Source organism: Vombatus ursinus, unplaced genomic scaffold (assembly GCF_900497805.2).
Source record: "Vombatus ursinus unplaced genomic scaffold, bare-nosed wombat genome assembly UNPS02014818.1, whole genome shotgun sequence".
Taxonomy (NCBI): domain Eukaryota; kingdom Metazoa; phylum Chordata; class Mammalia; order Diprotodontia; family Vombatidae; genus Vombatus; species Vombatus ursinus.
The window spans coordinates 58,966,458-58,983,954 of NW_020954596.1; the positions used below are offsets into that span (position 1 = coordinate 58,966,458).

At 38.8% G+C, this 17,497-nt stretch overlaps 1 protein-coding gene across 2 annotated transcripts in view; it reads right to left on the reverse strand.

Moving 5' to 3' along the window:
- LNX1 (ligand of numb-protein X 1) overlaps nt 1-17,497 on the reverse strand; it is a 147,832-nt gene that overhangs the window by 2,804 nt on the left and 127,531 nt on the right. For both annotated transcript variants that reach the window (XM_027836018.1, XM_027836019.1), the window contains exons 8-9: nt 12,042-12,219; nt 6,725-6,953 (exon numbers count right to left, since the gene is read on the reverse strand). In XM_027836018.1, coding sequence (XP_027691819.1) covers nt 6,725-6,953; nt 12,042-12,219 — 407 coding nt within the window. The remainder of the gene's footprint in view (nt 1-6,724; nt 6,954-12,041; nt 12,220-17,497) is intronic.

The following is a 17,497-nucleotide window of genomic DNA, read 5'->3' on the forward strand; positions in this document are numbered from 1 at the left end:
AAGGAGGAGGAGATGGGATTGGAGAACCATTTTCCAGTCTCTCACTCCTATTCTATATATGTGTGTGTGTATATATATATATATATATACACATATATACATACACATACATATAGAAGATTATGTCTCTACAAAGCATTTCCCACTATCCCCATCTTTTACCCACCACACCACTTCTAGTGCAGGCTCTCATCACTTCTGAACTCAACTGGTGAAATGGCCTTCTAATTGTTCTCTTTGATTCAAGTCTTTCCCCCCTCTCCAAAGAATCCTCCACACAGCTGCCAAAGTCATCTTTCTAAGGCACAGATCTTCATTTCCTAGGGTATAAGGTAGTTTGCGGGTATAGCAGGGTCAAGTGAAGGTTTTTGAAGGATGGAGGAGACATTATCTTAATACCCACTGGCTTCTGGATCAACATGTTCCTATTAATAGACTAAATGCAGAAATTGTTGCTCTTATGAAATTATACATATTGGCAACTAATCATATTGTGCTAAAAATGCCTACAGATGCCATCTTATCAGTGTAGAAAGTCTGTTTGAATAAAATTTAAAATACTGATAAGGTTTGTATATTAATTACCACTACTGTTCATTGCTTTTGCAATTCAATCTCTTCTCTAAATATTTCTAACCCAGATAAAATGAGATTTGAAATAAAACAAAAACCTTTTGATTATTCAGATTTAAAATTGTTTAAGTCTAGTGTTCAAATTAGTTAATTATACATCCAGGTTTTCAGGTTTATTTTTTAATATATGTAATCATTTAGGACATGGCCAATTTTGTTGTTTTTTTAAAATATATAATCCAGTCACTCAACAAAAACAGGGTAGCTTAAAGGCATGAATTTCAATAAACAAGAATCCATATCCTATTTTTGATGTAAAATAATATTCTTTTGCTTTATTTCACAGCAGGACTTTATGGTAGTAGTAGATTCATCCCAGAGGAACTACAAATATTCACCTGCTGCTAGGATGTTAGATACCATGTTTACACAACAGTTCACTGGCTGCTAATGTTAAAAACAGCCAATTTGAGGCTTTTCTCCAGAAACCAAAGAATATTACTTTCCCATCTGGGTGGTTGTACACCAAATTACTTTGGGGGAGGAGTTGGAGAATTTGGTAAATACTTAACACCAAGGTCATGGTCAACTGTCAGTCTTAGCTAACAGTGTTAATATATTAATTATTTTTTAAATTAGTTGGTATATAAACTAATATTTCAGTATTTGCTTTCATAATAGTTTTGTCATTTAACATCTCCCAAGTCCTATGCCATTTTTGGCATTTGCCAAATACTTGGTTTAATATGGATAGGAGCTGAAAATACAAGTACAGAAAAAAAAAATTAGTAACATTTTTAAAAAAATCTTTTTCCTTTTTTTTTTTTTTTTTTTGCTACCTACCATATGCCAGAAATACAAGTCTTGTAAAATGAAGTTTCTGTGACCCATTTTGGTTTAGGAGACAAAATAGTTTCTAGCTAGAGAATGTCATTCTGTATCTTATATGAAGTCATAAAGGTAAGTTTAGTTTTCACTTAATCATAAGGTCACAGATCTTTAGCTCAAAGAAAATGGGATCTGAGATTTAAGCTGGAAGAGACCTCAGTGGGACCCTTTCATTTGACAAAGGAAGAAACTGAAGCCCAGAGCTAAGTGACTTGGCCAAGGTCATACAGATAGTAGATCTTCAGAGGTGGGACTTGAAACTTTGCAAACTTTAAAGCAATATGTAAATGTCAACTATTGTTATTTTGAAAAGATAACAAAAACCAATTAACTATGCTGGCTAATCAGATTAATCAGAACTAATTTTTTTTCCTGAATGTTTTCATTGGTGTTAAGTATAAATCTAGCATTTGAAGTAATGTTTTCATGTCTCAACAATTAAATTTACTGACTTGGATCTTAATCCTCACATACAAACTAGTGTTCTTTAAATATTTAGATCAAGATTACAATCTGGAGATTTTAAAAAAGAAGGGGCCATTTAGAATCATCTATAGCAGTTCTTTTAAGTAGGTCAGTGCTGTGATCTGCAAAAATGCATTATTAATGAAGTCTATCTGTTAATTGTATAATTTTCATCTTCCCACTAACTTAGATGTTTTCATTTCTGGGGTACAGTCTTAAAATTTATATATTGTCATCAACTGAACCTGGCAGTGAGTTCATGAGTTCCCTAATACATTTAGTTATCTTTTGAAATTTGATTCCCTATTGTAAACCAGTAAAAAGTTCAGCAAAAGTAGTAGGTGCCTATGATACAAGGAGTTATGAAGCCACTAAGGGATGTCTGGACAAAAAAAAAAAATGTCAAATCTTTCTCCTGCATTGATCATTTTTCTTTAGTATGTGTGTGTGTGTATGTACACACACATATATTTATGTGTATATATTAGTATAATACATATATGTGTATATATTAGCACAACTAGTACTGTATTATTACTCTTAGAAGATAGAGACCTGGTACATTTGTTTTAGTTAAGTATGTGAAAAAATAAGAATATGGCAGATTCTCTATACTTGGAAGAAACTTAAGCAAGAATGTTATGGTAATATAGAAGTGAGGATCAGGGATTTAAGTGATCTGCACATAAGAGAAAGTCTGGGAAAAGATCTTTGATTCATACAATTTAAGAGATAGTATCCACAGCCCACAGAGGTTCTTAACTACCTAAACAAAAAGGAAAATGTTTGCAGGCTAAAATCTACCTTTAAGACATCTTTAATGCAGGGACTAATTAATGTTTCTACATATAACACAAACTCTAATTTAGAGACTGATCATTTAAAACTGCAAAAAAAGAAGCCAATTATCTCATCAAAACTCCTTGTTTTGCAGATTAGAAAGCAGTTTGAGGAAACTTAAGTACTTGTTTAAAATCATCTGGTTGGTTAAGTATTAGAGTTAGTTGCAGAATCCAGGTTTTAAAATCTAAAAGCATTGGAAAATCTGAGAATACCCAATTCAAGTAACAATGATAGAAACAAATTAAAATTTTGTTCTGTAGCTGGTAAAAATACCACCCAAGTATAGCATAAGATCATGGATTTAGAGTTGGAAGGGACCCAAGAGGTCGTATAGTTTAACTCCTTCCATTTACAGATGAGAAAACAGATCTAAAAATGTTGTTTTCCCAAATTCCCACAGCTATGAAACAGAGGGAGGATTTGAACCCAGGCCCTTAAAATCCATGTCTCTTTCCATCGGACCTCACAGAAGACGGACTAATCTTTGCCACAAATAATTCGATCTCCTGGAATAATAATTTTTCATGATTTCTAAGGTATAGAGCTGGGAAAAAGTAGAGAAACGTCACTAAATTTGCCATGAACTTGATGCCTGGTAATGGGTCACATGGGGTGGGAATGTGGTCACAGTGATCACACAAGTATCATGGTACCAAAGGGACCAAAGACATGAAAAATAAAAGTGCCTAGCGGTTGATTTTTACTCATGTGTAGGATTTTTTGCCTAAGTGAGAATCTTCTCTACAACTCCCACTTTTCTTTGTAGTTGGCAACTATATTAATCTTTATGAATTCTTCATGAGAAGAATATCGACATTCCACAGGCAGGGGCTGAATATTAGATATGCCCTACTGTGCCACATCCTGGAGAAAATAATACAGTTCAAATTGTGTTTTGTTTTGCTTTTTTAATTTAAGCATGTGGGTGGGGGAGTGGGTCGAGGGAGGGAGAGCTATCTACATGGCAGAAAGGTAAAAACTAACCCGGAATTTAGGAGCAACATTTATTTTTCCCACTTCTTTTTACAATCTGTGGGATAGCTTGGGGAAGTCATGACTTACCTTCTAATGTGTTTACTTTAATCATAATGGGGGAAGAGGGGAGTGTTTTTGTTTTTTTCCCAAAAAAATATGTCTAAACACTAACCTGATAGTGCACACGCTCAAAAAATAATATGTCCAGAACTCTTGAAAATACCTGCAAATTCATTTCAGTGAAATTTATAATTTGACATTTCCTAGGGTATTTGGTTTGTTTCCAATGTATTAAATGGTTTGCTCCTTTGTGGTCCAAGTGGGAGCCCTGGTGGTTAGTCAAAGCAGTAGGAGCCAGGGTCTGAAGATCCTTTTCATCCTCTGAGAGTTAGTGAGCCACCTTAAATAGCCTCATGTTGTTAAATGGCCTGGGACTAGAGACCATAGCAGGTGCGCAATAAAGAGAAGGACCACCCCTGATCTCCCAGCTCCTGGATCTCTCTCCTGGCTCGAAGTCCCCATTTAATTCAGAATTCAGGTTCCAAGTCACAGGCCTTGCTTTTCCCCTTGATAACTCCTTGTTTTCTTCTGTTCCTTACTATCATCTAAGATGTGAATGCAATTGTTCTTGTATTTGTGTTAGCTGGAATCCTCCCTTACTCATGTCGCTGAGTCACTCTTTGTTATTTAAAAATTCCTTACCACAAAATGTTACTGTTCAGGGCATGCAAAGCATCTCAGTGGTGCTACAAATAAGGAAACTGTGTCTAAAATTCAGTGTGCTATGCCGCTAACATCCATCACACGCCATGAACAATAATGTGTGAATTTTGCCCAGATTCTACTCCCAGGATTTGCTCTTGGACAAAGGAGGACCCAGTGAAGTTACTTAGAGTAGCTCAATTCATAACTCTTAAAGTGCTTCATAACACCAAATCTATGATGAGTCCAAAGTGGGAGAGATACCCGAGTTCTTCTAGGAGTGTTAGGAAAGGTGTTTTTAAAGAAAAAAAAAATCTTTTATCAGGAAACTTTTACCCAAAACACTTAAGAATTCGAGGATAGGAAAAGGTTAAATTCTTAGGGAAGAAGGGAAGTGATTTAATGTGTATTAATGTGATACACGTCCTGATGAGAGAATTTGTTGAAGGACTTCCAGATGCTGAGTATGGACCCTCCAGAGCTAGCAGAATAAAGGTCATAAGTATTCACTGAGTCAGCTCCAATTAAATGGCATCTGATAACCTGTATGACTAAGTGACATCTGAAGCTTGTGTGCTGGAGTTTAGCCTGGCATACAATTGAGCATTAAAAAGGGTGAGACACAGTTCTGTTTATTGTCCATTTGAAGCCACTTTTACTCATTCTACCCATTGCCTGAGCCTGAATGTAAGAGGATGGGCACCCACCGGATCAGCATACTAATGCCCGGTCTTCAGGAACCCTCGGGCCCTTTTTGTGTGAATTCTGTTGCAGCTGGGGATGTAATTACAATGAATTTCCTGTTTCTAGACCTGATGATATGTGGTGTAATTTTTCTTCATTGGAGGCTGAGAAGGCTGGCTTGGTATGGCATTACGGGAAATAGGCCTGGCTGATCATTACAAGAATCTGAAGAAAGACTTGATATCCTGGATCTAAATGGAGGCGAGATTTCTTTTTTAAAATATTTTGCCCTGTTTGTGACTGCCTAGGGCTTTTACGGCGAAGCAGCATGTCTTTCGCAAAGGGTTGTAGGGTAGCCTGAAACTCTCCCACTTGAGCAGTCAAGATAGGTACCTAGAGACATCCCCTTGTAATGGGGCCAAAAGTGTAACAAATTCGTGTCTATATCAAGGAAAGACTGGTTTCAGGAATCCCCCAGGGACTCCGTACTAGCTGAAACAGCAGAAGTTAAAGACTAGAATGCTTAGCCTCCAAGAGAAAAGCAAAGTGTTCCGGGGAGGGAATTGGATCCTGGCACTGCCCAAGTGAGTGATGCAGCAATGAAGATGAAAGATTTCCTAAGAATACCAAAGGAATTGAAAACCAGGGATTCCTTGACCAGGAACACTTCAGGGCACTCCCTCACTCTTCCCTTAGAGGGCACTCGGGAAAAGCTCATGTTTCTCTCCCACCAAAGAGATAGGTTACATTGTTCCCCCAACCAAATGGAAGCTAAAACGCAAAGAAGGGTAAAATGAAAATCTTGTCATTTGATTTCAGTGCTATGGAAGGAAGGGAAATTTATGTTTGCTGTTTCTTATTTGTGATTGCATTGTGGTTTCTGAGTCAGGAAAACCTGGGTTCAAATCCTTCCTCTAATAAACCGGGCTCTATGGCCTTCCCACGTCCACATTGTACTAAAAGTTCCCTAAGAGCCCTTCCATCTCTAAATTCTATTATTATCAGAAACAAACTCCCAATTTCAACTTTTCTTGGCGTAATTTCCACAGGTAGATCTCAAGTTGGGTAGAGCTGCACAGACACCTTTCTCTCTGAGGAATATGTGTGTGAGAAAATTAAATGTCTCCCTCTGTAGGACTAATTACATTTTGCCAAAATTACAATTCAGCCGCTTCCTGGGTTTTGCAAATGAACTTTTCAGTTGCACAGGATGAAGAGAAGAAAAAGCCGAGCGGTTCAGCTACAGTTGACTTACGGCAGATTCAGTAGCACAGGACAGCTACACAGGTTAAATTGGAGGGTGGGAATTAAACTAACGCTGAACAAACTCTCAGGTCCTCTCCATGTCCTCCTTCATTTTAAAGAACAGGTCACAGGCACAAGCCTTTTAACCACAATTTACTATCACCCCTTTCTGCATATTCAAACCCAAAGGGGAAGATAGAAGTAGTTAAAAAAAAAAAGTCCCACAAGCAAGCCTGGTTCCAATTAAGATGTGAATATAATGAATGAGCCCAAGTAATGGGAAAGAGTTGTCCAAGAAACATAAATCTTTGTCCCCACTCGTCTACCAGGATGCCATTTGTAGACTTACCGTGGCAATTCCAACCACATGACCCAGGCTGGTGACCATTCGCTGGGTTGTGCTGTGCTCTGGTAGGACTCCAGGGCCAGCCAGTTGCCGCCGTTCTCCAGGGACTCACATTCTCTCAGTTCCAGGGCTTTGAGCACCACAGCTGAGGATGTGTTTTTCAACAGGGCAACTGCTTCCCCACGGCTGGCCCCCGTCAGGTCAATCCCATTTACATTCAGCAAAATGTCACCTAATAGCCAAAGATCATAAACTGTCTTTAAAGGGAGTGAAAAACAGTCGCTTTTGTTTAACATGGGGAAAGGTGGGGGCAGGGATGGGGGAGGGGACTGGCATTTTGTAGCTCTTGTGTTTGGTTCACGACTAGATCTACACATCTTCAGAAAGAATAGATTTTAAACTTCCCATAGGAATCTAGGTCGGTTTACATCGTTTACTCCTTTAAAGGCAGCAGTCATTTGGGGGACCCTCACTTAAAAATTAGATCAATTGCCTTGAATCTACTTAAATATTTTTTCCCCTCTGCTTTCCCTCTTATCTTCCCTCTCCTCTCTCAATAGAAAGGGAAAAGCGCAAGTTGAATCAACTGTCACAAAATCATCAAGAAACCTTCCTACTATTAGACAGAAAACCTAGAACTATGGTTAATAATGGAGGATCCCCTTGAGCCTGTACAGCGATGAATGAATGTAGTTAACTAACAGGTTCACCACAGGATGGCTCCTGTAGCATGAGGTGTGCTAGTCACATAGTAGGAACTTAAGAAAGGCTTCCTGTTTGATCCAGGTGAGGCGCCCCCTCTAGCTATCTATCTCTTGGTCAACTTGTCTGTCCTCCATTGTCACGAATTTGCTGAGAATAGAGAGGATGATCTTACTGGTTTAGAGGTCAGAGGGACTTTGAGAGGTCATTTAGTCCAAGCCCCTCATTTTACAGGTGAGGAAACTGAGGCAGAGAAAAGTGAAATTACTTGTTCAAGGTCACAAGATTAGGAGATGGCACAGACAGTATTTGAACTCCAGTCCTTTGGCTCCCCCAAATCCAACATCATTTTTACCATATACCGCTTGCCTTCCGTGAGATTGAGTCCTGTCTATCACAGAGAAACCCAAACAATATAGCAGGTGGGAGTAGGAAGAGAGAAACGTCCAGGAAAGGCGTATCTTTGCTGAAGCACCAACGAGCAGCCGTGGCACCAGGAAAACACCTGTGCTGAGCAACAGAGGAGCTAACTGATTGCTGGCTAAAGTCCTGCTGTCCCTCAGGGGGTGTAGAGAGTTCATGTTGTCTACACACTCAATTGTACGGAAATCTGTCTTACCCTACAGGAAAATACAGGGAGAAGGAGACAAGAGAGCAGGGGAATGATAGAGAGGAGGGCAGATTGGGAAAGGGGGTAATCAGAAGCAAACACTTCTGAGGAGGGACAGGGTCAAAAGAAAGAATAGAATAAATGGGGGGGGTGGGATAGGATTAAGGGAAATAGAGTTAGTTTTTCACAACATGACTACTGTGGAAGTGTTTTTTGTAACTGCACATGTATAACCTATATTGAGTTGCTTGCCTTTTCAATGAGGGTGGGTGGGGAGGGAGGAAGGGAGAAAATTTGGAACCCAAAGTTTTAAAAACACATTTAAAAAAAATGTTTTCACATGCAACTGGGAAATAAGAAATACAGGAAATGGTATACAGAAATCTATCCTGACCTATAGGAAAATAGAAGGGGAAGGGAATAAGAGAAGAGGGGAGAGATAGAAGGGAGGGCAGACTAGGGGAAAGGATATTCAGAATGCATGCCATCTTGGGGTGGGGGGAGGGGCAAGAGGGGGTGAAAATTTGGAACTCAAAATCTTGTGGAAGTAAATGCTGAAAACTAAAAATAAATAAATTTATTAAAAAAATATTTCTCACAAAAAAAAGATTTCATGTTCTCATCATGTGGGAGAGAAGGCTGAACAAATTGTGATACCCAAATGCAATGGGATCTTAGTGTGCCACATCAAACAAAGACCATAGGGCACTCAGAGAAGCACAGAAGTTGCAGAGTTAAATAAGCAGACCCAAGGGAGCAATGTACACAAAAGCAAAAATGTGTAACCTAAAACAACAATAAAAGGCAAGATCTAATTAATTTGTGATGACCCATTTCAACCTCAGGCATTAGAGATCTGATGATGAATCCACTTTTCTCCTCTCATTAGAGGGGTGGAGAGCTCCAGATAAAGAATGTGGTGTGCATGGTCAGACGCAGTCCTATTCAGTTAATTTTGCTTAATTGTTTTTCTTTAATGCCAGGGAGGGTTTAATGGAGGGGGGAGGGGGGAGAGTTTTAAATGACTAGTTAATATAAAAACAAAAAGTGACAATAAAACTTTAAAAATTTTGGAACCAGCCCTATGATTTCATTTTTATAGGGACCTTCCAATGAAGAAACTCCTTTTTGCTAATGCAGATGGACTCCTGCTTGCTGATTTATAGTCTTAGCCTGGGCCACTGTGGTGAGTCACACTGGCCGTGTGTCAGTACATGGGGCAGGAATTCAGACCTTCATGATGAGGTCTGCTCTCTGCCCGCTGTGCTACCCTGTCTTCCCCTATGTCCTTTCTCTTGAAAATGAAGGCCGCCTTTCCAAAAATAGGTTCATGCTTTCAAGTCTTTACCTATCCACTTACATGGCAATGTTAAATGACTACATCCCTAACCCCCTTTGCCAGTTTTGTCACATCTTTTCAAGCCAGCCTTCAAAAGGCTTCCTCAGCTTCCTATTCCATCATCTGAACTCACAATCTAACTCTTCCCTACCTGCCTTTTAATGAAGGGGAAATGCAATGAGAAGCACTGATTAACGGACAAACGACTGACCCTGGAATCAGCAAAGTCTGAGTTCAAGTGCCACTTCCACATGTGACCCCAGTTGTAAATGACTTAACCTCTCAGGACTCAAGATAGCTCTCCAAGACTCCAACTGAAAGATAAGCTGACTCTGCAGTTGGTGGAAGAAACTTCCTACATGGGCTGTTCCCTCCACAGCTGAAATCCCAGGTCCCTCCAAACCAAAAAAAATAAAAGCAAAAAACAAAACAAAACAAAACAAAAAACAAACAAACCCCTTAATGGATCAAACTTAGAACTTTTGTCTCCAAGGGAATAGATAAACTTAATTTTACATAACTACTTAAAATAGTAAAAGCAGATAATAACCTTGTCCTTTCCCATCTGTCTCTGGAGTAAGGACAGATTATGGTAACAGAATACAGAAATTTTACCAGGTCATTTCACCTACAGAAGATATAATACCTTACAGAGAGAAAAAACTTTACTTACTATTTGCCTTCTGTTTGTGTCTCTCTGCCTTGATCACATTATTGTATTATATATAAGTATATGCCATATTGGAGAAGGAAATGGCAAACCACTACAGTATCTCTGCCAAGAAAACCCCAAATGGGGTCACAAAGAGTCAAACATGACTGAACAACAACAAATATGCCCTGTGCCATGTGGAATATTCCCCCTGGTAAAATGTAAAAGCATCTAGAGCGAAGGGACTATTATTTTTAATCTTTGTATCTATGCCCTGGGCCAGCATATAGGAAACATATAATAAATGTCTCTGGAATACAATATTATAGTTATTTCAAAGATTCTCTTTCAGCTCCAAATCCTATGAGTCTGTCATTTACATGGTCAAATGACCATGGTCCCATGTGGTCCCACAGCCAAGAAGTATGAGAACTTGAACCCAGGACTTCCAACTCCAAACTCAGTGCTCTTTCCTCTTATATCATACTGTCTTAATCAGTTAGGCAAACAATTATATTTCATTATTGGGGCATCTAGAGGCATAGAGTGCTAGGAATTGGGTCAGGAAGACCTGAGTTAAAAGTCAACCTCTGACACTTACTAGCTGTGTGACACTGGGCAAGTCACTTGACCTCTGTTTGCCTCAGTTTCCTCATCTGTAAAATGGTGATAATAATGGCACTCAGGATTAATGTGAGGATCAAAGGAGATACTAATTTTAAAGCACTTAGCACAGTGCCTGGCACATAGTAAGTGCTATATAAATGTTATTTACTCTTGTTATTATTGTTTAGAGCCATTTTTTCCCAAGTATTTGGAGGGGTTTGGGGCTATTGTTACTATTGTTATTGAAATACTATGCATCTAGGTGACTCAGTAAATAGAGCAGTGAGTCTGGAGTCAGGAAGATTTCTTCAGATCTGGCCTCCAATACTTAATAACTATGTGGCCTTAGGTAAGTCACTTAATTTTTTTTTGCCTCACTTTCCTCAACTTTAAAATTCGAATAATAATAGTATATACCTCCCAGGGCTGTTGTGAAGAACAAATGAAATAATATTTGTAAAGTGACTAGCACAATGCACCTGGCACACGGTAGATATTATGTAAATGCTAGCTGCTGATTGGTTGTTGTGGTTGTTATTATTATTATTATTATCATTACTACTACCGCTGCTAATGCTACTGCGACTGTTAACTGCTATTGCTGTTGCTGCTGCTACTGCTACTGCTACTATTACTACTACTACTACTATGAAATTTCTATTGATGACCAAACTATGAAATTTAACCAAAACAACATGGTGTTAATTTTTATAGCCTCTGTTGATTCTTGAGTCTGTCATAAGGTTCTAGAAAGGGAGATCAGAACCTTGTAAGAGCAAAAGAATGGCATTGTTGCACACAACTTAGGGCAGGGAACACTTGGAGTGGGGAGGTAGAAAGGGGAAACTTGATTAGCCTGTTAGATCAACTGAATTAATATGGTGGTCAGTGCCATGAGAGTTTATGTAAGCAAATAGCTCTTATCTTCCTATAAACTCTTATTGAAAGGTACCAAGGTATAGCAGAAACCTGATGCCCACTAGCTGTGTAAGTCACTTAACATTTCTGATCCTCAGTCTCCTCATCTATAAAACGGCATAATTGATACTAGCAATACCTTTGTCCCAGGGATGTTTTGAGGATCAAATGAAATTATCTTCCATAAGGCAGTAGTGTCCAACTTAAATAGAAATAGGGGCCAATAATCCACACATTAGGATCCCTATGAGCTACATATTGACTTAGTTTTAAAATGTACTGTTATGCATATTTTATTACATTTTTATTAATTTTGCTAAATATTTTCTAATTATATTTTAATTTGGTACATGCAAAGGGAAATGTTTGACACCTCTGCTGTGAAACACTATACAAATATTAACTATCACAAAGTCTATGTGATCTAGATAATTGCCTAATCTTAAAGTAACAATGCCCTGACTTCTATTTCCTAGGTCCCTTTAGTTCTTACCTGTTTTTATTCGTCCATCTCTGTTTATGACTCCTCCAGGTTCAACACTGGTGACATAGATAGGCAAATCCCATTCTCTATGGGATGCTCCCCCTGCAACGGTCATGCCCAGCGATTCTGTGTAGTCTTTTCGGACATTTACCACCTTCTCATGACAGGTGACTGCATGGAGGATAGTCTATGAAGGATAAAACGGTAAAAGCAAATAAAACAAGCATGGGTCATTTGTTTATAAGTATTACTACATTTTCTAATTCGTCATTATTGAAATTGCCCCAACAGTGTGTCAGTGTAGTACTTGACATAGAAATGTAGTATGACATTAAGAGTACTGAACAGAACTGCCATTGAAGGCAGTTGATTTTTCTGAGCCTGTTTCATCATCGGTAAAACGAGAACAACTCATTCTCGTTTGGCTTCATTATGGCTTCATTATGAATGGCTTCATAAGGTCTTTGGGAGACTGAAAGTATATAATGTATTTAAGGAGCTGGAATTGTGTTACATAAATTGTGTTATATAAATTGTGTTTCCTATGCTTATTAGGAAAGTAAAGGAAATAGACTAGATAATCTCTCTCTCTTTTTTTTAAATCTAATATATTCCAAATTCTCTCCCTTTGTCCCTCCCTCCCCTCCCATTGAGAAACTAGCAATTTGATATAGGTTATACATGTGTAGTCATGCAAAATATGTTTCCATGTTGGACTAGATAATCTCTAAAAGCCCTTCTAGCTTTATGAACCTAAGATGTATAATTTCCAGACCAGCAAACATCTAAGAATGACAATAGTACTATTAAAACAGTTAATGATACTACTAGGTAATGAAATAAGCAATTATATTTAATAAATAATATCCCTCTGTTTTAGGCTCCTTTCACCAAGGAGTGATATTGTCTGTCTCATCAATCTTCACAGGTCCTTTAGGTAGGAAAGGTTCCTCTAATCCTTGGAGTAACCAAGAAGAAACCAAAGAGGTTGATTGGTTTGTTTGTCTTTGTCAGGGACCTGCCTCCCACTAACTTTTAAAAATTTAAAGCTTCCCAGAATTACAGAGAGGAAGGACAGTTCTTCTAATTATTTAGGCTGACTCACAGGGAAAATTTTTGCATTTGAAAAAAAAGACCAAAAAAAAAAATAGTAGGAACTGACCAGATTCCTTTGGAGGAAGATCAGAACACAAAGTGAACCAAGAGTTATGAATTTCTCAGATGACTTATTTATCACTTAGAATAAGTGAACCAACATTTAGAAAAGTTGTTACCCCTAGCAAATTGGAAGGCTGCTGTTTGAACCCAACCCCCCCCCAAATCAACACATTTTTATTAAGTCAGTCACCATGCCTAGCTTACTTAATGCAGATGGTTAGTGTCTTGATCTCTGCAAGAAAATGATTTGTTACAGATATTGTAATATCAACCACATTATTATTTCAGTTCTCAAAACAGATACATATAGATACCTACCATCCCAGATACCTGCCAGCAAAATTGGGTAAGATGAGAATCTGGCTGACAGTAACCCTGAGATTGCAGGGTGGGAACAGTGGATTTGAGTCAGAGACTTGGGCTCAAATCCAGATTTTGCTACCTGCTACCTGTGTGATCTTGTTACATCCTGAAACCTCTCTGGGCTTCAGACTCCTCGTGTTTAAGATGAGGAAGTTGAACTAATTCAATTCACAACCATCTACTAGTCTAGCCTGCTAGACATCTCTTCCTGGAAGTTTCATTGGTATATCAAACTCATCATGTTCAAATGGAACTCACATTTCTCCCAAAGCCCCTAAGTTTCCTCCCCACTTTTTTATTTACATTAAGAGCACCGCCATCCCTTCTAGTCACCCAGGCTTGCCACCTTGGAGTGCATCATCTTTGACCCTTCTTTCTCCTTCACATTCATCTCCAATTAGTCGTCAGTCTTCTTGATTCTGCTTCCACGAAATCTCTTGTACCTGTTCTCTTCTCACCACCCACACAGCTATTACCCTGGCTTATGCCTTCACTAGCTCTCACTTGAGCAATGATAATGCCTTCCGAATTGGTCACCCTGTCTCTAAACCATTTGCCATACAACTGTCAAACTGATATTCCTAAAGCTCAAGTCAGACTATGTCTCTCCCCTACTCAAGAAACATCAGTGGTTCCCCATTGCTCCTAGGATAATACAAACTTTTTTTGTCAGGCTTGAAATGCCTCCAACCTCTTTTTTCCACATTTATTTCAGATTCATTCCTCGGTACTCAGGACTACATTCCAGTCCATCTGACCTACTTTCGGTTCCCTACACATGACATCCCATCTCCTCCCACTTTGCCTTTGACAAGCTGTCACCTGTAACTGGAATTCACTTGCTCTCCACCTCTGCCTTAGACAATCCTTAGCTTCCTTCAAGGTTCAATGCAAGTATCACCTCACACAGGATAAAAAGGTCAGAAGTCTACCTACAATGAGCTCTTCTTTAGAGGTAGAAGACAGAGTAAACCATTTCCAAGGCACTGTTTAATGCATTTTGATACACTTTTCATTTAATTTTTATTTTTTTTCTCCATTACATGTAAACAAATATTTTTTAAAATTTTGATACAGTTTTCTAAATAAATGTCCTTTTGTAATCAACTTGGAGACCTTGGCAGTGAATATATTTCAGGTTTCTTTTTAGTCAAAGAAAGGTAAGTATTTACAAGAGATGGTCACAGCCTCAACCTTCAGCCCTGGTCACCAAAGCTCGGTTCACAAACATGTCTACAAGAAACAATTACCTGGGGCAGCTAGGTGGTGCAATGGATAGAGCTCTGGCCTTGGAGTCAGGAGGACCTGAGTTCAAATCCAGCCTCAGACACATGACACTTACTAGCTGTGAACCTGGGCAAGTCACTTAACCCTGATTGCCTCACCAAAAAAAAAAAAAAAGAAAGAAAGAAGAAACAATCACCTTTCTAAGCCAGATAGTTAGTACCATACATAGAGCACAGTGGCCATTTAGAATGCCTGGGACAGAACTTAGATAAGCTCCAAAAAAGGACCAACATTTAGGTACCAAAACTGATTATTAGGCTGCTTTTGGAAAAACCCAATGGGCTGTTATTTACTGTTGCCCATAGAGAGCTTTCAGAACAAAACACAAAACCAACGGTTTGGCTGGTGCAAATGTAGCTCTGTCCAAGGCAAGAAGGTATGGATTAGACCAACATTTTCCAAATTAATTTCTGTTGCACACTTTGAGCCTTAAGAAGTATTGCCAAAAATTCATCAGAGTTCATCTGGGGGAGCAGAAAACCTCAGAAACAGAGAGTGGGAAGGGCAGAAAAATTTTTAAGTATATTAAAGGAAACGAAATATTTTCATACCAAACTTCCCACACCTAATATATATTTTTGATATATGTGTAATTTCTTATTTAACATTTTAGCAGGGAAAAACATTGTTATCATTAATTTTTTTTCTCTCAGAGCCCCTAAATTAGGTACTAGGATGATGCTCATAACCTCAGCTGGTCCTCTGTTGCTATTTGAAAATCTCAGTCTACCCTTATTCACTCCTTATCTTCTTCTCCATAGCAACTATTTCAAAATTTTCCTTGTCTCATCTCCACACCACAATAACTCTACTTCCCCCCACCAACATTTATTTTGTTTTGTTTTGTTTTTAGGTAATTGGGGTTAAGTGACGTGCCCAGGGTCACACAGCTAGTGTCAAGCGTTTGGTCCGAGGCCAGATTTGAACTCAGGTAATCCTGACTTCAGGGCTGGTGCTCTTTCCACTGCACCACCTAGCTGCCCCCCAACTCTTAAAAAAAAAAAAAAAGCCTTTTCTGGATCTCTTCCTCCCATGTAGCCGCCATCCTGTCTCCTCCCCTTTCACTGCTAAACTTCTTGAAAAAGTTGTCTGTAGTGGTTACATTCCTCGGTATTCACTTTCTAGTCAACGCTTTGCAATATGCCACCCGCCTCCCTACCCCTCAGTTCAAACTATTCTAAGGTCACCAATGAGCAAACCCAATGTTCTTTTCTCTAGACATCATAATCCTTGACCTCTTTAGCATGATACCATTGAGAAGTCCCGTCTACTAGATCCTTTCTTCTCTCTTGGTTTCAGAGACACCAAATGGTCCTGATTCTCCACCTACATCTCTAACTGTTCCTTCTACAACCATCTACTTCCTAATCTCTTGATAGACAGATTTCCTAAGGATCTATCCATGACCTTTTTTTCTCTCTACATTCTTTCCTTTGACAAACTCATTGTCTTCCATGGCTACAACTCCCACTATTATGTAAATGATTCCCATGCTATATCTTCAGCCCAGATCTCTCTTCTGAACTCTGGACTCATATCTCTGATTGCCTAAAGGACTTCTCTCCCTGGAAGTACCAACAATGATTCAAACTAAGCAGACAAGTAAAAAACTGGCCTTAATCTTTTTCTCCTTAAACCTAATCTTCCTTCTGATTTTACTATTTCTGTAGCACATACTTTATCTGCTCTCCCATATTAAAAACTCTGGAATTAACAAAATTTAATTAGTTTCATAATCCTGTTGCTTCTGTCTCCTTTTACTCTCACCACCACCGCAGACGACCTCCTTGTTATTTGTATGGCTCTCCAAACAGGTTTTCCTGACTCTACTTTCTCCCTTGGAAATAATCCAGCATTTGTTTTACAATAACTGCCCAGTAGTTATAAAACAGTGTGCATGATGGATTTCTGATTTTACTGTTTGCAAGCAGTGTTGCATAATTATTATTTTATTTATTAATTAGGGATCAATGTAGATTATGCAAGGAAAGCAGTGAAGACTATAATTATTATTTTTATTGTGGATTATGCAAGGAAACAGTGAAGATTGTACAATACATTACTGCAGCCTATAAAAATATAGGACCTGCCAAACACCTACCAAGACATGACCTGGTAGCTAGTATCACACATCAGAAACTCACTATCTTTCATGGACTGGCAGATGACAAATCCCCACACTACAAATACAGATCTGGACGACTAAATTAAAAAAAGGTACTAAAACCAAATCTAAATCACAGATAGAAATGTTGTCCACAATCCACCAGGAACAATATTGATTCATTAAAAATTAAGAATAATTAGGGGCAGCTAGGTGGCGCAGTGGATAGAGCTCCAGCCTTGGACTCAGGAGGACCTGAGTTCAAATTTGGCCTCAGACACTTGACACTTAATAGCTGTGTGAACCCGGACACCGGCATCTTCCTTGCTCCTCACTGCCTCTTTCAAACCCTCCCTCTACCACTGTCACACAGCTATCATCTCTCTTCGTTTAAAATTCTCTCTCTTATTTCCAGATCCCTCTTTCTCTCATTTGTGGACCTCAAGGTCAGTCTTCCTCTTCTCTGTCACTTCAGTACCCGGCTCACAGTCACCTCCTCTGTCTCAATCCCTGACCCTTTCCAGCACTCTTGCCTTCCAATTCCTCAGCCTCT